This window comes from Macrotis lagotis, chromosome 1 (genome assembly GCF_037893015.1).
Source record: "Macrotis lagotis isolate mMagLag1 chromosome 1, bilby.v1.9.chrom.fasta, whole genome shotgun sequence".
NCBI classification, from domain to species: domain Eukaryota; kingdom Metazoa; phylum Chordata; class Mammalia; order Peramelemorphia; family Peramelidae; genus Macrotis; species Macrotis lagotis.
The window spans coordinates 274,403,060-274,429,395 of record NC_133658.1 but is presented as its reverse complement, the minus strand read 5'-3'; the positions used below and the strand labels follow the sequence as shown (position 1 = coordinate 274,429,395).

Sequence of the window (26,336 nt, the reverse complement as noted above, 5' to 3'; positions counted from 1 at the left end):
TTCCTTCAACTCTTCCTTTTCCACTTCTCTGCCCCTCCTTTCTTTCTCCCTCCCTCTCTCCTCTTTTCCACTCCCCTCCGCCCTCCCTCCCTTTCTCTCCTCCCTCTGGATGGCTGCAGCCCCCTAGAGCTGAGTCGCTGGCTCGCTCTTAGCTCTTTTCCACAGCATTGCAGCAGTCGAGCCTACAGCAAGCAGCTTCCCATCTCTGCAGCCACCTGCGTCTTGGGCCTCCGCAGTTTTGCCATCTGCCCCGTAGCCTCGCAGAGCCTGAACGCCCAGCACCATGGCTAGCACCGTTTCTGGTAGGCTCCAGTACATCTCTCTCAGAATTGTGCGACTTCTAGTCTTTGCAAAGGGAGCCATAGGTTTTTCAAGGGGCGGCTGGGCGGGGTTGGGTGGGTGGGGAGAGAGGAAACCGAAGCTGCTATTGTCTTCTTCATCCAGACTGGATGTTTCTGAGATTTTGTTTTTTTATACTAGAAAGAATGTTGGTCTTGTAATCAAATTGGAACGGAATTCCAATTCTGGATCCGATACTTATTGTGTGACCTTGGACAAAATACTTAACCCCTCGATGCCTTAGTTTCGTCATCTGTAAAATGGGATAATTATCCTTGCGTTTTTTTCTTCCTAACCGGAGTGTTTTATGGAAAACACATTGTAAATCATAAAGCTGTATAAAATAGATACTATTTTTGTTTGCCTTTACCATTCTCAGTTGCTTCCTCTCCCTAATTGAGAGTCAGGGTCTCCTGCTTAGGTCAACGAGTCAGACGAGCCCTCCTCGGGAGTGTCAGTATGAAGACCTCTCTGGTAGGGGGGAAAGGACTAGAAAAGCAGGGAGGGGGGGTACAACTACCTGGGGTCTGGAGGTAAAAGAGCACCTCTGCTTACTGCGGATTATTCTCTGGTGAAAGGTTGACTAGAACCTCAGGCTCTGGATACTCAGAACCAGCAGACTGAGAAATCAGAGTAGGTTGGGGAAATTAAAAATGAGAATGAGAAGCGGAAAGGAAAAAAAAAAGGATGGGGAGCGGCTCCGCATTTGCAGTGTCTAGCCGCGTACACCACTCCCCCGCCTCCGCCTCTCTTGCGGTAAGGCAGGGCAGGGCGCGGCCCATCTTCTTTCCCCAGCACCCCACAGGGCCACCCCTTTTTCTTGGATTTGATACTAGGCGTACTGGTTGTGGGGTGTCCTTATGTACCAGTAATCTTCTCACCTTCAGTTATCCCTCTTCCCCCTTGCCCCCAGGTGCCCTGGACCACTTGAGGGAGCTCCCGAAGCTGAGTGAGAGATGGGAGAGCCACTGGTCTGGCGGTGGTAGCTGGAAACTCAGCTGTATCCTCGAATTTTCTTTTTTTTTTTTTGCGGGGTTAATGTCGCTCAGCCCCATACTCCACAGAGACTTGGGACACGGACCTAGGCTATAAAATGCAGTTGGGGAAAGATGGATGTTCTGCATAGATACTGGGAAAGAAAGAGGAAGACTCTGCATGAGTCAATATTCCCGATACAAGTGATGTGCAAGGGGAGGAAGGTGGCATAGATATATTAAGAGATAACATGACACTAATCTGTTAGGTTAACTTAAAAATTATAAAGATGCACCGATTAATAAACTGAAAGCAAAGGTAGGAGCCTGCCTCTAGGACCTCAATGCTGCTGGATCCAACTCCTTAACTGCTTATTGATATTACAAATTAGTGATCTTTCTTGGTTTTTCTCTATCTTTTTACTTTGCCCCTCCTTTTTCTTATCCCTCCCTTTTAAGAGGCCCCCTTAGGTGGAGGAAAAGGAATTGTGGCAGAGATAATATGAGAACTATTGAGAAACCATAGAGGAGGTGCTTTCGAAGACATCCTCACAGCCCCAGCCCCACCCCCTGAAGAACATCTCGGGAGGGGGTGGGGGCGTGGGGAACACTCCCTGCAGTAGCAGCAACAGCAGCATTCTCTGCGTCTGGCCTCATTTTTCCCCATGTATCTTCTGTTCTCTGCCAGAGAACAGAAAGGTTTTTCATTGCAGTGACTAGTCTCTAGGTGACCCTATGTGAATCAACTCAACAAATTCATTGAGGACCTACTATGTATATGGCAATAGACTGGGAGTAGAGACAGGAAACAGATCAAAAAAAGATTAAAAAAAATTAGTCCTTTTCCTTCCAAGGCTTTATACATAGAAAAGGATGAGGGGAAATCTTACTTAGTTTGTGGGGAGGGTGCTTGTCCTTCTCTACTTTGTTGGAATCCTGGCTTTGCTTTCCATTAGCTCCCTTAAGGGGAGAAAAGAACAACAAAACCCTAGAATCTTCATTTGAAAATATATTATGAAGAACATGAGTGAATGACACTGTATACCTAATAGGCTCTTTAGGGCATCTGACATTATTTACCATCCCCTCATTGTTTTTTTTTCCTTCCATTTCTCAGAATATTTTAGATTTCTGGAGAAACTGATCCTAGAATCATAATTTTTAGAGCTGGGAGGGACCCCAGAGGCCAAGGAGAGCACAACATTATTTTTTCAGATGGGGAAACTGAAGTCCAAAGATGTTAAACGGTCCAAGGTCACACAGGTAATAAGTATGAGAGACAAAATTTGAACTATCTTCTGACTCCAAATCTGGATTAAACAGAATCCTAGAAAAGACCTTGAGAGGGCATCACATCTAATCCATCTCTACCTCCTGATAAGAACATACCTAAACCTTTTAAATCTATTTTCTATAGCCCTCAAGATTCCACAGTAGGAAATTACACAGCTTCTTGGGTCTTCTATTATCTTGGTCATCAATATTTAGTAACTCTGTCAGGAAATCCAAAAATCTTACTATCAGTTCATTTCTTGTGATTCTGTTCCTAGAGGTGATGAACTCTACTCCCTATAATAATTCTTTGTAAATTTGAAAATAATTAAGCTCCTTTTAGCATTCTCATTTTTAGGTAAAATGAATTATGAAGGGCATAGAAACAGGTTTTGGTTTTTATATTTTTCATTACTGTTTTCTCCTGAACACTTTCTAAATTTAAATATACCTCTTGAGCTGTGGGGGGCAGAACACTGCCATTTTCTGAAAAAGGCTGAATGATGCTGACTATAACAAGAGTATTACATTGTGATTGTGATTTTCTATAATCCCAGTAGATTTTTCATTTTGTAAGCAAACCAGCATTGCTGATTCATCTCTGTAAGATATTTCACTCTTGTTCCCTGGAGATTTTTCTTCTATGTTCTCCTACTTTAAAGTTATAATATTTGTCCTTCTTTCTCCAGGGCATCATCATTTTTTTCCTAATTTAATTCCTTATGTTTTGATGTGGCAAGTATTTTAAAACTTGGGACTGAGTTTTATTTCATCACTGAGGGTCTTAAAAAAATAAGGAATAAGGAATAAGGCCCAGTTTCTGCCAAACAACATAATATTATCTTGAGTTGATATTGAAGAAAAGCTTTTGAGTACAACCCTTCAGCTAGATTACACTTCATTAAGTTTTATTGAAGGATGGCTAGGTGGCTCAGTGGATAGAGTACCAATCCTAAAGTCAGGAGGACCTAAAATCAAATCTGACCTCAAATACTTGATACTTTCTTGTGTGACCCTGATTGCCTCTAAAAAGAGTTTTATTTTCTTATGTGAATGATTCCTTTTCTTTAAAAAAAAAATTTAAGATAAAAAGGAAAATTTATACACAGTGCTTTACTACTCTCAGATTCTCTCTTTTCTAGGTTGAAGAACCAGTATTCTAGCTTAATCTTTTTTTTTTTTTTTTTTTTTTTTTTAGTTTTTGCAAGGCAAATGGGGTTCTGGCTAGGTAATTATTAAGTGTCTGAGGTCAGATTTGAACTCAGGTACTCCTGACTCCAGGGCCAGTGCTCTATCCATTGTGCCATCTAGCCGTTCCCCTCTTCTAGAGTTTTTGAAAGAGGAGAGGAAATCTGGGCTGTAATGAGGCCCTGGCAGCAATTCAAGAGAATCATAGGATGTAGGGAAGTGACTTGCTAGTAAGTGGCAGAGACTTTAAACTTTTAAGGGAAAATATGCATATGTTATTATTATTGCTGTTGTTATTATTGCCCAAAGTTATAACAGCTATAGAATGAAAGAGTCTATTCTCACATCTTCTAACTCCAAGTTCAGTTTGGAGCTGCTGCAATTCCATTATTACCAACATGGTACCCAGTGTCCCATAGAATGCAATTAATCTAATTGGTTGATTGATTGATTGACTGATTAGTTTTTGCAAGGCAAATAGGGTTAAGTGGCTTGCCCAAGGCTACACAGCCAGGTAATTATTAAGTGTCTGAGGCTGAATTTGAACTCAGGTACTCCTGACTCCAGGGCTGGTGCTCTATCCACTGCACCACCTAGCCACCCTGGTTGATTTATTTCTGAAAGGCCTTCCTTAGTTTTGGGTCAATTTCCTTCCATTCTGTTTTCTATATTGCCTGTTTCAGTCTCTAGTATGCTATTTTCTTTGGTAAAGATCAAGGTTTTTATTTATTTTTTAAAAAATATTTATTTTTAACATTCTCTTCTTTTTTCTTTTTTTCTAGTTAATAGTATTTTGTTTTGTTCCAATTATACAGAAAGATAATTTTCGACACTCATTTTTGTAAGAACTAGAGTTCCATATTTTACTCCCTCCTCTTCCCTTCCCTCCCTTTACTCCCAAGTCAAAAAGAATTCTGTTGTAGGTTATACATGTGTAGTCATGCAAAACATTTGTTCATATTAGTCCCATTGTAAAAGAAAACATTTACCAAAAACCCCCCAAGAAAAAAGAAGTTAGAAAAAATATGTTTCAATTTGTATTCAGACTCCATCAGTTCTTTTTCTGGGGATGAATAGCATTTTTAAAGAGCAAGATTTTAAAAAATATTAATAAAATTATTACCAGGATTTCTTCCAAGTCTATTTCATCCTTTTTTCATATTATATTTAACAATGTGCTTTTTCATTCATCTTTCCCCTCTCTAACAGCTCTACTTCTTGTTGAGGGCACTGTAGTGTTATTTTAAAAAATATTTTATTTATTTTGAATTTTACAATTTTTCCCCAAACTTGCTTCCCTCCCCCCTCTACAGAAGGTAGTCTGTTAGTCTTTACATTGTTTCCATGCTATACATTGATCTAAATTGAATGTGTTGAGAGAGAAATCATATCCTGATAGGATAACTTTTTTTTTTAATTAAATTTGTTTGAACTCCACAACTCTTTCTCTGGATACAGATGGTATTCTCTATTGCAGATACCCCAGGCACTATAGTTCTTATAATCACTTAGGTTCACAGTTTTAGAATCATTCATCTTTTCACCTTCCCTGTCATCTTCAGTCTTGGATCTTTCTTCTTCTTTTCCCTTACAGAATTACTACCCTAGTTTAGGCTTTTATTACTTGACTAGACTACTAAAATAGCCTTCTAATTGGTCTTCCTATCTCCAGCCTCATTCCTCTTCCATGTATCCTACAAAATAAAATGCAGCCTCCTCTATTTAACTGTTTAAAATTTTATTTTTAATTTTTAACTTATGGAAAAAAGCAAGTATTTCCATAACAGTATAAAAACAAATGATTTTACTCAAAACTGCAAATTTACTATGTACAGCTGGCTATTCCTTTTAAGTATATAATAAAGCTATATATAAATTTATTTTTTTCCCTCCCTATACCATCTACCCCCCCACCTTCCCCCATATTTGACAGTTGTTCCCAATCTGACTCCAATTTACCTTTCAAGGTTTACTATGTATTACTCAACTTCAAAGACACTATCTTTTAATTAAATTGCCTTGCTTGGGGCTCTCCATAGATAACACTCTTATCTATTGGTGAGGAACCCTCTCCACCAATGCAATTTATAGACTATAGAAATGCTGGAGTAACTGAGAGGTTAAGTGATTTTCCAGGAATTACAAAGCCAGTATATAACTGAATGGAGGACTTGAACCTATGGCCTCTTAAAGGTCAGCTTTCTGTTAGGTGAAACTACCTCTCTACATGGTTCCTATCTATTGAACTGATACTGGATTTTAGAGTTGTCTCTCTACATCCTCTAAAATAAGATGCAAACTCCTCCTATAGTTTTTGATTTTTTAATTTTAATTTTTTTTTAATTTTACAATTTTCCCTCAATCTCCATTCTTTCTCCCCACCCCCCACAGAAGGCAGTCTGATAGTCTTTACATTGTTTCTGTGCTATACATTGAAATGAGCAAATTCATTAAGATTGATCTTCAACCCCGTGTTGCTGTTATGGTTCACAGTGTTCTTCTGGTTTTGCTCATCTCACTCAAGATCAGTTCATTCAAATCCTTCCAGGCTTCTCTGAATAACCTCCCTCCTGGTTTCTAATAGAACAATAGTGTTCCATAACATACATATATTACAGTTTGTTCAGCCATTCCCCAATTGATGGACATTTACTCGATTTCTCATTCTTTGCCACCACAAATAGAGCTGCTATGAATATTTTTGTACAAGTGATGTTTTTTTTTTTTAGGTTTGTTTGTTTTTTTTTTTTGCAAGGCCAACTGGGTTAAGTGGCTTGCCCAAGGCCACACAGCTAGGTAATCATTAAGTGTCTGAGACCAGATTTGAACCCAGGTACTCCTGACTCCAGGGCTGGTGCTTTATCCACTACGGTCACCTAGACAAGTGATGATTTTACCCTTTTTAAAGATCTCTTCAGGGTATAGACCCAGTAGTGGTATTGCTGGTTCAAAGGGTATGTACGTTTTTATTGCCCTTTGGGCATAATTCCAAATTGCTCTCCAGAAAGGTTAGATGAGTTCACAGCTCCATCAACAATGTATTAGTGTCCCAGATTTCCTATATCTCTTCCAACATTGATCATTGTTCATTGGTCAGTCTGAGAGGTGTGAGGTAGTACCTCAGAGATGCTTTAATTTGCATTTTTCTTATTAGTAAGGATTTAGAGCAATTTTTCATATGACTATGGATAGCTTTGATTTTCTCATCTGCAAATTGCCTCTGCATATCCTTTGACCATTTGTTGTAGATTTTTTTACTTGCATTTCTTGCTTTCTCTACCCTTTTTGTCTTTGCACTCATTGTTTTACATTGTTACCAGCATATTAGGCTAGGTTTTTGCCCCATTATGCCCAGAAATACTCAGAAAAGACTTTTGTATAGGGCTGAATTCGACTTAAAAGTGATTCAATTTACTGGGTCTATACCCTGAAGAGATGATGAAAAAGGGTAAAAATATCACTTGTACAAAAATATTCATAGTTGCCCTGTTTGTGGCGGCAAAGAATTGGAAATCAAGTAAATGTCCTTCAATTGGGGAATGGCTTAGCAAACTGTGGTATATGTATGTCATAGAAGACTACTGTTCTATTAGAAACCAGGAGGGATGGGAATTCAGGGAAGTATGGAAGGATTTGCATGAACTGATGGTAAGTGAGATGAGCAGAACCAGAAAAACAGTGTACACCCTAACAGCAACTTGGGGGCGATGATCAGTCTTGATGGACTCGCTCATTCCATCAGTGCAACAATCAGGGACAATTTTGGGCTGTCTGCAATGGAGAATACCATCTGTGTCCAGAGAAAGAACTGTGGGGTTTGAACAAAGACCAAGGACTATTACCTTTAATTTAGAAAAAAAAAAAACCTGATATCTTATTGTCTGATCTTGCTATCTCTTATACTTTATGTTTCTTCCTTGAAGATATGATTTCCTCTCTCATCACATTCAATTTGGATCCATGTATACCATAGAAACAATGTAAAGACTGGCAAATTGCCTTCTGTGGGGGTGGGGGGAGGGAAGTAAGATTAGGGGAAAAATTGTAAAACTCAAAATAAATAAAATCTTAAAAAAATGATTCAATTTGTAAAAGTGAATGGAAATCATACTGCTGAACATAAGTTTGATCCTCTTCCAACTTTCTCAGTTACAATCTGAGATTGGTTACTGGAAGGAAAAAACCCTACTGAAAAAGCCACAGCAGAAAAAGGCAAGTCAGCAAATTGGCCTGATTTAGAAAGGGAACTGAAGATGTGGATTGAAGAAGAGCAAGGGTCAGTTGGAATTCCTGTGTCCACAAAGATGTTTCAGCATGAGGCAATAAGAACTACTGATGAAGGGGCGGCTAGGTGGTTCAGTGGATAAAGCAGGGGCCCTGGAGTCAGGAGTACCTGGGTTCAAATCTGGTCTCAGACACATAATAATTACCTGGCTGTGTGGCTTTGTGCAAGTCACTTAACCCCATTTGCCTTGCAAAAAAAAACAAACCTAAAAAAAAAAGAATTGCTGATGAAGTTACTGATTTCAAGGAAGGATAGAATTGGTGACTCAGGTTCATGCAACAATGGACTAAGCATAAGTCCAGGCACCAGACTTGGCCAAAAGATGCCTGAAAGCTATGAGCAAACTGGAGTTCAATAACTTTATGTTTATGTAATATATTTTTTGTTCACATTTCAGGGCCCCAAATTAAGATGCATCTGATACATGAGGAAATATGGTATTTCAATGATCTTCTAATTGGTCTCATTTCTACAATTTTGCCTCACTCTAATCTACCTTCTACTCATCTGCTGAAGTGACTTTAAAACTATTTTTTTTCATTCAACGAACATTCTCCCCTCCACTGAAAAGACAAAAAAAGCAAATCCTATATAGTCGAACAAAAATCAATTCCTTCATTGGCCATGTCAAAAAATGGTGTCAATTCGCACTCTGAATCAATCACCACTCTATCTAGGAGTGGGTAGCATATTTTATCACAAATCCTTTGGCACTGTAATGATCAGAGTTTCTAAGTTTTTCAAAGCTAATTATATTAATTTATAATATTGTTATCATATAACTTATTCTGCTGGTTCTGCTGGCAATTCACTTTGCAGGAGTTTATACAACTCTGTTGTATAAAGGTTTTTCTATTTCAGGTTTTTTGAAACCAGCTTCTTTATGAATTTTCTTTTTTTTTTTTTTGCAAGGAAGTGGTGTTAAGTGACTTGCCGAAGGTCATGCGGCTAAATAATAATTAAATGTTTGAGGCTAGATTTGAACTCAGGTCCTCCTGGGTCCAGGGCTGGTCCTCTACATACTGTGCCCAGTTGCTCCTCCTTTATGATTTCTTTTAGTACAATAGTATTCCATCACATTCATATACCATAATTTGATATCACTCCTCAATTGTTGGGTATCCCCTAAATTTCCAATTCATTGCTACTACAAAAAAAAAAGAGCCATTATAAATATATTTATACACATGGACCTTTTCCCATTTATCTTTTTGGGAATTCTAACTTTGTAGCAGTTATACTTGATCAAGGGTTAAGCAAAGTTCAATAGTGTTTTCAAAATTTCATTTTGCTTTCCAGAATGGCATAACAGTTCACTGCTCCACCAATAGTATATTATTGTATGACTTTTCCAACATGTCATTTTCCATTCTTTGTAAACTGTGACAATCTGAGGGATGTAAGGTGAAAATTGAGAGTGACTTTTAATTTGCAATACTATAATAATTAGTATTTTGGAATATTTTTAATATTAGTATTGATATCTATTCATTTGAAAACTACCTATGCATATCTTTTGACCATTTAACAATTGGAAAATGACTCATTATAAATTTGTATCAGTTCCCAACATGTTATAAAATTTATCAGAGAAATACTGAAAAATCTTTACTTATTCTCTTTGAGTGTTAAGTTGCATTGATTTTGTTTGTACAAAAACTTTTAAAATTCCATGCAATCTAAATTGCCCATTTTACTTATTGTGATCCTTTCTATCTGGTCATGAAGGTCTTCTCCTATTTATAGATCTGGTGGATAATTTATTTCTTGTTCCTCTAATTTGTTTATGATATTACACTTTGTCTGGGTAATATACTCATTTGGAACTTATCTTGGTTTTATATGACTGTTTTTAAAATCCAAAATTGACCAAATTGGGGGTGGCTAGGTGGTGTAGTGGATAAAGCACCGGCCCTGGAGTCAGGAGTACCTGGGTTCAAATCCAGCCTCAGATATTTAATAATTACCTAGCTGTGTGACCTTGGGCAAGCCACTTAACCCCATTTGCCTTGCAAAAAATTTAAAAAAAAGAAGAAGAATGAGAGTTCCACCAGCCCTGGAGTCAGGAGGACCTGAGTTCAAATCCGACCTCAGACACTTAATAATTGCCTAGTTGTGTGACCTTGAACAAGTCAATTAACTCCATTGCCTTAAATAAAATTAAAAAAGAATGAGAGTTCCTAGAGAACAGGGACAGCATTTTACTTTTCTTTGTATCCCTAGTTCTTTAGCACAACGTGTGGCATATAGTAAGCACTTAATAATGGTTTGTTCATAGGGGCAGCTAGGTGGTGTAGTGGATAGAGCACCGGCCCTGGAGTCAGGAGTACCTGGGTTCAAATCCCACCTCAGACACTTAATAATTACTTAGCCGTGTGGCCTTGGGCAAGCCACTTAACCCCATTGCCTTGCAAAAAAAAAATAATAGTTTGTTCACTGACTTACTGACCTTATCTATATGAACCCAGTATGATACAACTGTTCCTATCTTTACTTTTGTTAATATTATTTCTACTTTCTTATCTATATATATCAGGGGACGGTGATGCAAAACTACAAATGTGGTGATTTCACTGTCATTGACAGAGAAAAGAGTTTTCTATTGAAATCTTCACAAGTCATATTTTTTTTTCTTTTGCCTACATTCTTAATGACTTTGGGATGTTCTGGTTTAATTGGATCTATTCAGAAGTCTTCCAAAAACTTATTTTACCATCCCTACTTCTTGCTATTTTATATTTCAAATGCTGGTAAATGTTTTAACAACTGACTTTCCAAAATGTGGGTGGTACACACTTATAACTTTAATCTGCATTATTATTTCCTCCATCATTTTAAAAAATCTAGATAAACAAAACAATAAATCAAGTCCTTATTTGTCACATTTTCTGATTTCTGAAGTCTAAGTGCTTACATTGAAATTTTTTTTTTTAGATTTTTCAAGGCAATGGGGTTAAGTGGCTTGCCCAAGGCCACACGACTAGGTATTTATTAAGTGTCTGAGGTCGGATTTGAATCCAGGTACTCCTGACTCCAGGGCCGGTGCTCTATCCACTGTGCCACCTAGCCGCCTCCACATTGAAATTTAATAATTAACTTTTGTGAGCTAGTTTAAGCTGGCTCCAGAGAAAAGGTCATCAGATATGTTGAGACTATTGATAACTTTGAAGAAAGTAGTTTCTGTTGAATAGTGAGGATGAAACACATATTGAAGAGGTGAACTGAGTGAGATCAGAAGTATAGACTAGTATAAACAGCTTTTCCTAGGAGTTTAGCTGTGAAACAGAAGAGGACTAAGATGATGTTCTGAGGAAATAGTAGAATCTAATGAGGGTTTGTTTTTTTTAAGCATTAAGGATATTTGAATGTGTTTATAGATAAGAGGGATGGAGCAGGAGCATATTTAGACACTGACAATGAAGAAGGAGGAAATGATTTTCCTAGGCAGATGTTATTGCTAGGCAGATAATTCCCAGATCATATATATATCCAGATCTCATCTTTCTCCTGAGTCACAGTCACACATCAAGTACCAGTCATACAGCTGACTTTTAAAAGGAAACAAGAACTTTTAAGAGACAAAGGTGAAGAGAAGGCTGAAATTTAACTTCTATATTAAGCAGAAGTGAACCCTTTCCTGAGCCCTCCAGCTTCTAGTCCTTTCCTTCCAAAAATTATTTTGTATTTTTAAAAATCTTTTGTAAATGTATAATGGAGATCTGACCTTCTCTCACTCTAAGATAAGAATGCATGACAAGTACAGTGGTATTGGCCTGTGATTCTAGTCCTTACAAATATCTGCAGAGCATTTGCCTCTGCAATTCCCACATGAACTTTGTAGCATATGTAAACATTTTGCAATTGGTACTGATCTGCTAACTACATGGTGTATAGGAGCTTCTTTGATTTGCTTTAGCTATGTGACTGGGAGCATATTTTCTTTTTTCTTTTTCTTTTTAAAGAAAGATTTTATTTATTTTGAGTTTTACAATTTTTCCCCCATTCTTGCTTCCCTCCCCCTACCCCCCACAGTAGGCATTCTGTTAGTGTTTACATTGGTTCTATGTTATATGTTGATCTCAGTTGAATGTGATGACAGAGAAATCATATTCTTAAGGAAAAAAAATAAAGTATGAGATAGTAAAAATTACATAATAATATAATGCTTTTCTTTTCTACTTTGATGGTAATAGTCTTTGTTCAAAGTCCATAGTTCTTTCTCTGGATACAGATTGTATTCTCCATCGCAGATAGCCCAAAATTGTCCCTGGTTGTTGCACTGAAGGGATGAGGAAGTCTATCAGGGTTGATCATCACCCCCATGTTGCCGTTAAGGTGTACACTGTTTTTCTGGTTCTGCTCATCTCACTCAGCATCAGTTCATGCAAATCCCTCCAGGCTTCCCTGAATTCCCATCCCTCCTAGTTTCTAATAGAACAATAGTGTTCCATGACATACATATACTACAGTTTGCTAAGCCATTCCCCAATTGAAGGATATTTACTTGATTTCCAATTCTTTACCACCACAAACAGGGCTGCAATGAATACTTTTGTACAAGTGATGTTTTTACCCTTTTTCATCATCTCTTCAGAGTATAGGCCCAGTAGTGGTATTGCTGGGTCAAAGAGTATGCACAATTCTGTTGCCCTTTGGGCATAATCCCAAATTTCTCTCCAGAAAGGTTGGATGAGTTTACAGCTCCACCAACAATGTATTAGTGTCCCAGATTTCCCACATCCCTTCCAACATCGATCATTTCCTTTCTGGTTATTTTGGCCAGTCTGAGAGGTGTGAGGTGGTATCTCAGAGATGCTTTAATTTGCATTTCTGTAATAAGTAATGATTTGGAACAATTTTTCATATGCCTGTGGATTGTTTTGATTTCCTCAGCTGTAAATTACCTTTGCATATCCTTTGACCATTTAGCAATTGGGGAATGGCTTGTTTTTTTGAAAATTTGACTCAGTTCTCTGTATATTTTAGAAATGAGTCCTTTATCAGAAATACTAATTGCAAAAATTTACTACATTTACTACATTTCTTTTGATCTTGGTTATAGTGGTTTTGTCTGTGCAAAAGCTTTTTAATTTAATGTAGTCAAAATTATCTAGTTTGTTTTGAATGATGTTCTCTATCTCTTCCTTGGTCATAACTGCTTCCCTTTCCATAGACCTGACAGGTAAACTACTCCTTGATCTTCTAGTTTGCTTATAACATTGTTTTTTATGTCTAAATCCTGTAACCATTTGGATCTTAGAGGGTATAGAATATGAGGTGTTGTGGGAGTATTTTTTCAAGGTAATAGTTGATCATATCTTTCCTGTGTTGAATTGACTTAAGTATTTGGGGCATTCTAGTGAGAGACAATGCTGTAAGGAAAGAACCTTTATAAGTTCTGGTTTTACTCTCTCAGAACAAGACCTGCTACATTGCATCATGCCTGGGGTTCAGGAGATACCTCTGAGGAGTTGGGTTATCTTTTTTCTAATGATATTAGCTTGAGCCCTCATTCCTACATGTTTGTCCCCCTTTTTTTTTTTTTTTTTTTTAGGTTTTTGCAAGGCAAATGTGGTTAAGTGGCTTGCCCAAGGCCACAGGGCTAGGTAATTATTAAGTGTCTGAGATCTGATTTGAACCCAGGTACTCCTGACTCCAGGGTCGTCGGTGCTCTATCCACTGCACCACCTAGCCGCCCCATCTCTCATTTTAACCTCCAAAGAATTTAACCCATTAACATAACATCATTATCTTTTACAATTTAGCAATAACAGAAGCGCAAGCATTTCTGGGCAGTACTGCAATAATGTACTTTCTCCTCTACCAGCTTAATCTCCATGAAATGGGCTCAGATTAATGCAGTTTCTGCAATATCTTGATCCCCCAAAGTTTACATGTAAATGCAAGCAATCTTGTTTCACTCCATTGGTGATTGGGAAATTGTAAGAGCACGGTCTACCATCAGAACCTCAGCAGAACATTTTGTTGACCTCATTGTTGTAGGCCTGTGAAACCTGGACAGTCTACTAGTCAGGAAACTGAATCCCTTCCATTTAAATTGTCTTAGGAAGATTCTAAAGATAAACTGGCAGAAGATACCAGATGTTGAAGTCCTTTCTCAAGTTAAACTGCCAAATATTCAAATATTACTAAAGATAGCACAACTCTGATTGGTGGGTCATGTTATTTGAATGCCAAACTTATGTTTGCCAAAAAGAGAACTCTCATAGGACAAGAGCTCATGTCTGGTGGAGGGTGGGGAGAGGGTTAGAGGAGGTGTTAGAAGAAATGACATAGGGACACTCTGAAGTCTCTCTTAAGAACTTTGGAATTATTTGGGAGACACTAGCACAGGCCTGCCCGGCATGGTGTGCCCTCATCAGAGAGGGTACTGTGATGTATGGGAGATGTGTAAGTTTAGAGTACGTACCCTAGGTGTTCACAGGGACTATTTGTGACTAACCTGTGTGTTTGAACATTCTGAGCTCATATTAGTCTGATTTGTAACTTGTCTCTAATATAGTGATGTCATTTAGGTCTTCTTTGATAATAAAGGACAAGAACCACCCACCATCAATTTGATATAGCTTATACATGTGTATACTGAAGCAAAGATTGATGGGTGTGGAACACTGCATATAACATCATAATTTTTTGAATATATTTATCAGTTTTGCTGAATTTTTTTCTCATTTTCTTTAAAAATATTTTTTCTTGATTTGGAAGGAAGAAGATACATGGTTCTTGGGCAATACAAAAACAAAGATTTCAATAAAAATATTTTTAAAGAGTCATTTAAAAATAATAACATATTCAATTCAACTGAATGCCTTTTGTGTTAAGGTATTTTCTTAGGTGCCATGAATAAAAGAGAAACAAATTGAATGGTTCCTCCCCTCAAGAAACTTATGTAGTACTTAAATCAAGTCTTGGCTATAGGGAAATAAGGATGGGGTTAATAGTTCAGAGATCAAATTGACTTGTTTTATGAACTAATGAAATAAGCTGTCTACCTTTATCCCAACTGAACATTTTGATTTTATTGTCACTTTTCCTAGAGCACTGGGCTTGGAGTCAGGAAGACTTGAGTTCAATTTTGACATAGTTACTTAACTATCTCTGTGACTCTGGGCAAAACACCCTCAATCTGCTCAGTTTTCTTAACTGTAAAATGGGGTTCATAAACACCTACCTCTCAGGATTTTTGTAAGGATCAAATGAAATTATATTGGAAAAATTCTTAGCATAGTGCCTGAGGACTCACTTAATGCTTGCTCTCTCTCTCTCTCTTTCTTTCTTTCTTTTTTAGCAAGGCAGTGGGGTTAAGTGATTTGCCCAAGGTCACACACTTATCCTAGCTGCCCCTCCCTTCTTTTCTTTTTTTAGGGTTTTTTTTTTGTAAGGCAATGGGGTTAAGTGGCTTGCCCAAGACCACAAAGCTAGGTAATTATTAAGTGTCTGAGACCGGATTTGAACTCAGGTACTCCTGACTCCAGGGCCAGTGTTCTATCCACTGTGCAACCTAGCTGCCCCTCCTTATTTTTCTCCTTTTTTGTTCTCTTCTCTAACTCCCCCTTCTCTTCCTTGATAATGTGGCAATAAAACTCATATGCAGAATTTTTATATATAAAATAACCATGGCCCTTATCATGTTTTGTCTTGTATTAAAGTTATTTGTGTACATCTTATCTTTTTTAACTAGATGATAATCTTTTTGAGAGCAAGGATCACATCTCATCTCTTTAGTCCAAGCAATGACTGGGAGAAGAGCTTGCCTATAATAATCAGGTTTCCAAAGTCTCCTCTAGATCTCTTTTCATGAAGAGAAGTCAAAGTCCCAGTCATTTGACTGAGTGACCTTTTTTTTTTGCAAGGCAAATGGGGTTAAATGGCTTGCCCAAGGCCACACAACTAGGTAATTATTAAGTGTCTGAGACTGGATTTGAACTCAGGTACTCCTGACTCCAGGGCCAGTGCTTTATCCACTGTGCCACCTAGCCGCCCCTTTGAGCGACCATTTTTAACAATAAATTAAACTTTTTTTGAAGGAGGAAAATTTTGATGTAAGATAGGTAGGTAGTGCTGAATGGATAGTTCCTATCCTAGGATGGCTATTCACAGATCTTTATTCCTGTGTAACATCAATAGGGAAAAAAAATCTAAGAGGTCAGGATAAAAGTGCCTATGTTAACATGCTGAATTATATAACATATATGTATACATATATATATATATAAACCTATATAAATACCTTTTTTAAGACTATAATGGATGAGTGATGATGCCAGTGTTCATAAGACCCTTTAAAAGAAATCTCCAATCAATATTTATCAAATCCCTAAAAATATCATTGGCCACACTCATATACATTAATCTACTTCATTTCTCTTACCATTTTTATGCCTACTGGTTTCTGCTATCCAATTTTCCAATATCCATTTCCAGACCAGGATTGTACAAACATTCTCCTGAGTTTAACATCACAAAACCTGCATTCTACTATCTCTTCAGTTAAGTAGTTAGGCATTGTGAATGCCTTCCCTGAAAGTCATTACCACTGACATTAAATTTCTGTTTAGTAGCAGTCACCCAAAACAAAACCCTCTCAGAAACTAATACCTCCAGCTCCCTCTAAACTACCGAGCTGTACATTAGACATGAGAGCTAAGGGTTTTTATAACTGTCCTTTTAATTATGAACTCTCACATTTGGAATGGAATTCACATTTATTAAGAACTGTGTGTCAGACATCATGCTAATCATTTTACAAATATCATTTCATTTTGATCTTGCAACAACCCTGTGAAGTAGGTGCTATTATGATCACCTTACTATAGTTGAAGTGGCTGTGAGAGGTTAGGTGACTTGTCCAAGATTATTCATCTGTTACTCAATTTTTTCAGCTGTGATGTCATTGGTCCTATTTTAGGACAAAGTATGAACAAGAGTCATGTCTGACCCTTTGTTACCCTATTTGGGGTTTTTCTTTAAAAAGACACTTGAATGGTTTGCCATTTCCTTTTCTAGCATATTTTACAAATGAGAAAATTGAGGCAAAAATGGTTAAGTAACTTGACCAGGATCTGTCTGGGTCTTGGGTCTTCTTGGGTCTTCTTGATTCCAGATCCAGTGCTCTTATCTCCTGCTGCTGCATTATCTATCTATCTATCTATCTATCCATCCAATCTATATACACATATACATGCATATATACATACACACATATGTCTGAGAGTCTTAGTTTTTATGGGAGAACCAGAGGAAACATTGTTTTTAGTCTCATTCCATCTTGGTTTTTGTCTTTGCAGCATACAAGGAAAAAATGAAGGAGTTGTCTGTGCTTTCACTGATTTGCTCCTGCTTCTATACCCAGCCACATCCAAACACCATTTACCAATATGGAGGTGAGTATCCAATCCACCACCATTTCACCTAACGAGATCCTACTCCCATAACTATCTGGTTTTACTAAAAATATCTCAGTCCATGCCACAGAGCCTCAAAGCAAGGAGAATGACTGCCAGCTCACAAAGGCTGCCCTGGTTTGTAAAGTTGACTAGGGAACCAGGACTCCTTTATTTGGTCAGGAACAAAGTGGAGTGACTGCTTATTTCTGGCATTTCTTTCAATATTTGCTATATGATTAAACAGCAGAGAGTACTCTCCTTTCCCTTGGCTGTTAGATTGGACTCAACTTTCATTCATAGCCCCTGGTCAAATGCTTGGCACAGAGGGTGAATGAGAAGCCTTGAATCAGGAAGACAAGGGAGCTAATAAAAAAAATAGGGTAAGAATATCAGAGAACATGCTGAAAATCCAGCCAGAAGTTGAGGCATGTCCCTCTCCTCCACCATAATATCTACCTAGATGTGCTCTGAAGGAAGAACTAATCCCTACTCTTAGTCCAACTTTTCCCTAGGTAGTGTGGATGATATATGCATTAACTTGTCTTCTTCCCATAGACATGGAAGTGAAGCAACTGGACAAGAGAGCATCTGGCCAGAGTTTTGAGGTGATCTTGAAGTCACCTTCAGATCTATCCCCAGAGAGTCCTATCCTTTCTTCCCCACCGAAGAAGAAGGACATTTCTCTGGAGGAACTGCAGAAGAGGCTGGAGGCTGCTGAGGAGAGAAGGAAGGTAAATAATTCTTCTCTCCTACCTGCTCACAAGTCCTAATGATGTTGGCTATGACTTTAGCTTTTCCTGTTCTGCCTCTATCAATCATATACATCTAAATATGAAGAACTTTGGTAACCTTAATCTTTCTAGAGTTTTGATTGTGAAAATACTGATAAGTAGGGCTGGTGACTTGAGTTATGTGGGGTTTTTCCTTCTCACAAATCTTTTGGTAAAACGCAGGGGATTTTCTGTAGTTGTTTCCATTTTGCCTTTTTCTATCAAGACTGTATTTGGATTAGAGAAAAGACACTGGGATTCTCAGCAGCCTGGACCTTTTTTTCTGAATTGTTGAAACTGACAGTCTTGTATTGATGCAGAAACCAAAGACAGCTCTATTTTTGAGAGCTTGCACCCAAAATACTACCTTTATTGGACTCCAGAATGTTGTATCTTCAAAAGTGATAGGGCATTTATCAATGGACTACAGAACTATGCTTGGAGCAAGCTCAAATAATCTACATCCCTTAATAGCAAACACAGATCAGGGCTTGATTTATTGTTTTTGCTGATTGTCTAGATTTAAGAAAATGATGGAAACTATGTTTATAATGCAGAATATTTACATCTTGCACACATTTCTCCCCTCCCTCCCAAGCTGGTTATTCAACATTTACTATAACCATCCTTGATGTTAGGCCATCTGCTAGAGTAGGGGTTCTTAACCTAGGATTCACAGAACTTCAAAAGTTCTGTGGTTAGATTTCATAAAGATCTTTGAATTTGGATGGGGATTTTTTTAATTTTTATTTTTTGCCATCTTTTAAATGAAATTTAGCATTTCTTTTAATTATGAATGCAGTGATGTGTATAGGTTAATTTAAGACTGCCAAAGGGGTCTATGACTCCAAAAAAGTCTAAAGACTACTGCTATGGAGATTTGCCTAGCACTGTGCCTGTTAAATACTTAATTCCTACTGTCTGACTGCAGCTAATACTGTCCGTCAGAAGGGGTGTCTTTTCTGTATCTTAAAACATTACTAGCACTGGGCTAATGAGAATACTAACTAGGAGTATCTAGTGGACATAACAGTTTACTCTGAGTCCTTTGGAAAACACTTTAAAAAGATAACTTAAAAAAAAGTTGTTTTCTTTAAGGCTTTTTTAGTTTCAGGGTATGGAAAATGAGGCGCCTGAAAACTCAACAGGAGGGCCTTTTTCCCCTTCTATGGCTTCCCCTTGGGGACTTTTTCTCCCTCTTTGTAGAATTAATTGGCATCTCAGGACCAACAGGTCTTAGGGGAATTAATATTATTCAGAAGATTCTGTTGCCAAATTCCCTGCCTCATTGGCTCCTTTGGACCTCTGAAATGATATCTTATTCTGTTATCCCTGCATCTATGGACAAAGCCTCCCTGTTATTTTGGTTTTCTAAGTAGGTTCTAGTCTTAGACTACTAGAAAGTGGTCATCTTTTCAAAATCTGTTCACTGGATCACTTAGCTTTGATTATTTATCTGATCTCAGCTAGGGTTGATTGATACATATCTGAACTTCAGTTAAATTCAACAAGTATTTATTGAGTAGCTTGTGTTATGTCTTGCCTGTTCTAGGTGCTGGTAGTATCCAATATTTATTCAAGTCACCATTGATTTGTTAATTGTCTACTCTGTCAAGGGAAACTAAGTGGTACAGTGGATAGAGCTCTGACCTTGGAGTCAGGAGGATGTGAGTTTGAATCTGGCCTCAGACAATTGTCACTTATTAGCTGTGTGACCTTGGGCAAGTCACTTAACCCTGATTACCCCACATGCAGGGCCATCTCCAGTTATCCTGATTCATATTTGGCCATTGGACCCAGATGGCTCTGGAGGACAAAGTGAGGCTGATGACTTAGCACACCACCCCCTCACTCAAATCCAATTCATGTACATGTCATGGCATCCCCTCCCTGATGTTGTGGTCTTCTTCAGAAATGAAGGACAAACATTATTACTGTGTGTGCAAAAAGATATTATGCTGTGAACTGAGAATATAAAAATGAAAGTTTATCTTGTTTTGTAATGGGGATAAGGGAAATATACACGGTATATTTCTACCCCAATAGGACAAGCACACAAATATCTAAAGAGAATGTTGTGGGATATGCACAGCTTAGCCAACTGACATATACTTGGTTGTTGTGTCATTTCAGTCATATCTGATGCTTTGTAACCCCATTTGGAGTTTTCTTGGCAAAGATACTGGAGTGATTTGCCAATTCCTTCTCCAGTTCATTTGACAAATGAGGAAATTGAGGCAAACAAGGTTACACATTGTAGGCACCAGCAAATCTCATGAGATTAGACTTATTGGTAGGGAGTAGTACTGCCTACTATGTGGCAGTAATTATGTTAAGCACTTTTCACAAATATTTTCTCTTAATTTTTACAAGAACCCTGGGAGGGTAGGTACTATTATTATCTTCATTTTACAGATGAGGAAAATGAAATGGACAGAGATTAAATGACTTGTCCAGGGTAAGACTGCCAATAAGTGTCTGAAGTCAAATTTTAGGATTTTTTCTTAAGGTTTTTGCAAGGCAAATGGGGTTAAGTGGCTTGCCCAAGGCCACACAGCTAGGTAATTATTAAGTGTCTGAGACTGATTTGAACCCAGGTACTCCTGACTCCAGGGCCAGTGCCTAAAGTCAGATTTTATTCCTGACTCCCAAGCCTAGTACTACTTGGCTTCTCCTCTAATTGAGGGAATCAGTGAAAGGATTCAAGGAAAAATGACACTCAGTTTTGACCTTAAAAGGAGAAAGATTATGGTGGGCATAATCTAGTAAGAGGTATTGTGTCCCACTGGCAATTACTAGTTTTGGATTCTAGATTGTTGATTCTAGGAAATAAATCCTAATTGATAAGTACGGGCAAGTCACAACTTCTCTGCAGCTCCATTTTTTTTGTCTTCAAAATTAGATGAAAGAGGACTTGTATTACTTTCTACTTCCAGGGTTATTGTGATTAAAGTATGAGGTATGTAAATCTTCAAGTGCTATAGAAAATGTGAGTTATAATATTTGGAGATTTGGGAAGAAGTCATTGTAGTCATGAAGGACAACATGGACACAGGGTGGGAAAAAGCAGGTGCTGTGAAGAGTCCAAAAGAATTATGAAACACAGGCCCTCCCTCAAAACTTACATTATCATATACATCTTTTGGTTAACAAACAATACATTGCATACAGATGCATTTCCAATGGTTTGCAATGACACAAGGAATACGTTATTACCAAGTCCTACTTTGACATTCAAGAGCTGGTCACATATCTATACAATAGCTCTAACTGGCCCTTGTAATATTGTTTCAATGAATACTGTACTTTCTCATTAAACAGGAAAAGCCTAAATGTAACATATATATCACATTTAGATAAAATGTGTGTTATTTAATTCATAAACATGCAAGATATTTACATAGACTATAAATACTTCTTTGTTGTTATTTTTTCAGTTGTGACCCATTTGGGGTTTTCTTGGCAGATACTAGAGTGGTTTTGCCATTTCCTTCTCTAATGCATTTGACAGATGAAAACTGAAGCAAATAGGTTTAAGTGGCTCACCGAGGGTTACAAGCTAGTAAATGTCCAAGACCAGATTTGAACTCAAGAAGATAAGAGTTTTCTTAATTCCAGACTAGGACTTTTATCCTTTTGAGAAGGGATCCCCACTGAGTTTTAGCCTTCAATAAATGTTTTAACCCTTAAGAGTTTGTATTAATAGGAGACAAACATTAACCTCCAAAGTTTGGCCTTAAGAGTGAACAGGGTTGGCAACTAGGTATTGCAGTGGTTCCTGGAGTCAGGAGAACCTGAGTTCAAATTCAGCCTCAGACACTTGATAATTAGCTATGTGACCTTGGGCAAGTCACTGAATCCCATGGCCTGAACCGCCCTCCCCTCCAAAAAAAGTAAAACAGAATTCGGCTAATTTCCAGATTAATATTTCTTTAAGTTCACAGATTACTATTGCGTGCATTTATATGTGGGGTCTTGCCTTGAAAGCCAAACCACCAGATACAACAGGGAATTTTGGTCCTTATATTTTTCTACTGTCAGAAGGATCTGAAAAGCAAGGTCTGGCTTGTCCATCAATGGAAGGGAAGGATTTTCAACCTAGGATTGGGCCTGGCTATCAGGCTATCAAACACACCTACTGGGAGGTTTGTTCATAAGGACCTGATTTGGGGTGGTGGGGGAGAAGCGGGATGGCTCTTTCCAAAGGAAATGTTCCTTCCAAACCGAAAATCTTTGTGTCTTATCCATTATGTCAGGTCTTCCACAAATGTGAATCATCCCTTTCCGGATGTCAGAACATCCAGTGATATTTGATACAATGGGCTTAGTTATTAGAGGTCAACACTTTGTACTACCTAGTTGCCCATAATTATGATTATATATAAACATATAATATGTAAAATAAAAATAAAATAAAAATAAAAATATAAACAGTTGCTGCTATTACTAGATTACAAAATGCTTTCCCTCACAGCCATATTTAGTTCAAGTAATTCCCCAAATGACATTTGTAGCTAAATCTATAAAGCTCAGTGAAGGGTGGGCTAGAAATTGAAAGGTGCTTCCTGGAGGTAGAACTTGATTTAGATATCTTTCCCATCCATTTTCCTTAGGGAAACTCCTAGGCAGGAAGAGATGCAGGTAAAGCACTTTACCAGCTGGCTGAATATGTTTGGAATATAATGGAAGATAAGATCTGATCTTTCCCATCTATTTAATTCATTGTGTTGTAATTCTATTATTATACAGGATAGCCCAAAAGTCTTAGTGCAGTATTAATTTCTTAAAGATATTAAACAGGGAGTGGCTAGGTGGTGCAGTGGATAGAGCACCAGCCCTGGAGGACCTGAGTTCAAATCTGGCCTCAGAAGCTTAACAATGGCCTAGCTGTGTGACCTTGAGCAAGTCACTTAACCACCTTGCCTTAAATAAAATTTAAAAAATTAATAAAAAAGATATTAAACATCACTAAAATTATACTTTGTTAAGTTTATAGTCTCATCCCCCCATTTGAGTTTTTTAACAAACATTACTTATTTTCTTTTTTAGTTTTTTTTTTGCGAGCCAAATGGGGTTAAGTGACTTACCCAAGGTCACACCGCTAGGTAATTATTAAGTGACTGAGAGAGGATTTGAACTCAGGTACTTTTGACTCCAGGGCCAGTGCTCTATCCACTGTGCCACCTAGCCACCCCAACTTATTTTCATACTAATAATAGCTAGAAGTTCTGTAGTGTTTAATGTTTGCAGGGCTATTTTTTTTAAGGTAAGATTTATTTTGAGTTTTACAATTTTTCCCCCATTCTTGCTTCCCTCCCCCTACAGTAGGCATTCTGTTAGTGTTTACATTGGTTTTATGTTATATGTTGATCTCGGTTGAATGTGATGACAGAGAAATCATATCTTTAAGGAAGAAAAATAAAGTATGAGATAGTAAAATTATATAATGATATAATGCTTTTTTTTTTTCTAATTTGATGGTAATAGTCTTTGGTCTTTGAAAGTCCATTAATTCTTTCTCTGGATACAGATGGTATTCTCCATTGCAGATAGCTCAAAATTGTCCCTGGTTGTTGCAATGATGAAGGGATGAGCAAGTCCATCAGGGTTGATCTTCACCCCCATGTTTGTATGACTCTTTAAATACACTATCTCATTTGATCCTCACTCACAACTCTATAAAATGGATTACCCAAGAGAGATTAAGTGACTTTGTTAGAGTCAGAATTGTCTGAAGCAAGATTTGTACTCAGGATTTCCTAATTCTAAGTTCAATATTCTAATCAACTGCTCTACTACATTAGGCACTGGGAATATGGGGTTGAGGAGTATAAAAATTACCAAATGATATAATTTCAGTCTTCCATGATTTTATATTGGGGTGGGAAGGGATAATGTAGGATAATATAACATATTCATAGATAAATAAAATACAAAGTAGGTTGTGATGAAGGCAAAGGAAAGAAAGAAAATTTGTGGAAGGTGAAAATGCAGTTGACATCTTCCACTACATCAAAAAATATTTACAGTAGGCCAGGTACTGAACTGAACATTGGAGATTCAAAGAAAAAAAAGTGTCTTGTCAGTAAAACTTTCCAATCTAAAAGATTTAAGTATATTCAGGATGAGTACAACATAGATACAAAAAAACCCAAGAGGGTTGCAGAAAGACAGACATTCCAGGCAGAGAATTCAGCCCATGCAAATGTTCAGAAAATGGTGTGTTAGGTGTGAGGAACAGCAATTATGACTTGATTATAAAATTTTTCCATGGGATTGTTATGTAAGAAGTTGGAAAGGTAATAAGGAACCAGATTATGAAAAGCTTTAATATTTGATCCTACAAGGTAACAGAGATATTGGACAGGCTGCCAGCAAGGACATACTGTTGCTTTAGGAAAATCACTTTGGCAGCCCCACTGAGGATGAATTGGAATAGTAGAGATTTGAGGCAGGGACATTAGTTAGGAGGCATTTGCCTTTTCATCTCTGCATTCCTAGTGCCAGGGTGGGGCATAAAAATGTTTGTTGAATTGAATTGGAAGGTATGATGTTTTATAACTACTGAAGGTTATTCTGCAGGGAACTGATGTGATCAAGTAGTGATTTCTGAAAGATTATTTTTTGTGAAATGGGGTCAAACAAGTTTCTAATCCCACAGTTGGGTTTCTGAAAAGTTTGTGAGAGTAGCCTCAGAATTACAAATCTATTATTGAAAAAAGCAGTAAAATCATCTGTCCAATTTCTACTGATTGTATTCCATGATAAAGGAAATTACTCTGTGCAACATACTTATTATTTTATAATGAGTACATCTTTGAATCTTTCCTTTTGAGTATTTGTCAAGAGAATTTCACTCTATGATTGTTTATATATAGTTAGATAAGCAAAGGCTATTTTGGGGGAGGAAAGAAGAGGGACCCTTTTGGAATGGATCCCTGGTTTTCACCTGGGACCCTTTGGTTTGTCAGACTCAGGAGGCACAGGTGCTGAAGCAGCTAGCCGAGAAGCGGGAGCATGAGCGAGAGGTTCTACATAAGGCCCTGGAAGAGAACAACAACTTCAGTCGTCTGGCTGAAGAGAAACTTAACTATAAGATGGAGCTCAGTAAGGAGATTCGTGAGGCTCATCTGGCTGCCTTGAGGGAGCGGCTTCGGGAGAAGGTGAGTCCTGCAGTCTGCATCCCCCTCATCTGACTTCCTTTCTCCTTCATTAGGTCAAAGAATTCTTAGGAAAGGATTTCTTCCTATGTAAGGTCTGTGGGAAAGACTAAATTTTACCTGTGCCACCCTAAAAATCCCCATAATGATTACCCATAGATAGAATGCATTGTCCATATTCATTAATGACCCCTAATACCAGGGCTTTGTGAGTTGGAATTATAATAAGCTTCTCTTATACTTTTTCCTGGCTAGTTACTTTCAGTATAAATAATCTGATTATGTGCCTGGGGAAGGATGGGAAAAATACAAAAAAATACAAAAACTCACAAGTCTACCCCCATGACCCATCCATCTCAGTTAAATATTTGGTACTTACCCCCAGAATTTGACCCAGTACTTCCTGGACGGCTGAATACAGTTGTTCTTTCTCTTACCTGAGACACTTCTGTTACTTGCTATTGATTTGGCCTAATTGCACATTAGTTCTTTTGGTTGCCACATCATCACAATCCTCAAGGAAGGGTGGGGGGGGGTTAATTCAAGTTATCCTTTTTTTAAATAAAGGAATTCATGTTAAACTTAAATTCTAAGAGCCCAATAGACTAACCTTTCTCCCATTAATCTGGCCTTAGTTACCCCTCTTGAAGGGTCAGGAAATGAGCCCAAATTTGGGGCTGATAGATCTGAACCCTAGGTATGAGAAAGTTTTCTAAGGTGAAGGGATGAGGAAAACAACAATAAGGAGGGAAAACTGAAATGTCAAGAATTAGGTTTCTAGATATTCTCTTCCCTCATTAACCCTTCCCATGTCTTTGCAGGAACTTCATGCTGCTGAAGTCCGCAGGAACAAGGAACAGCGGGAGGAGATCTCTGGTTAATGGGCTTTTCTATATGCTTAGCATATGATTCCTGATATAAAACAAAACAAAAACTTTTTA

General features: G+C 37.8%; 1 protein-coding gene across 4 annotated transcripts; it reads left to right on the top strand.

Annotated features, from left to right (window-relative positions):
* The first annotated feature begins 210 nt into the window (after nucleotides 1-210).
* Nucleotides 211-26,336, top strand: STMN3 (stathmin 3). 4 transcript variants are annotated; one of them, XM_074210486.1, is made up of 5 exons: nucleotides 211-302; nucleotides 17,367-17,462; nucleotides 18,021-18,196; nucleotides 25,207-25,398; nucleotides 26,217-26,336. In XM_074210486.1, the coding sequence occupies exons 1-5, from the start codon at nucleotides 284-286 to the stop codon at nucleotides 26,274-26,276; spliced, it is 543 nt and encodes a 180-aa protein (XP_074066587.1). In that variant the 5' UTR covers nucleotides 211-283; the 3' UTR covers nucleotides 26,277-26,336. The 4 variants fall into 4 exon arrangements, with proteins under 4 accessions (XP_074066587.1, XP_074066589.1, XP_074066588.1 ...); XM_074210488.1 differs by lacking the exon at nucleotides 211-302 and adding an exon at nucleotides 17,007-17,064; XM_074210487.1 differs by lacking the exon at nucleotides 211-302 and adding an exon at nucleotides 17,038-17,120.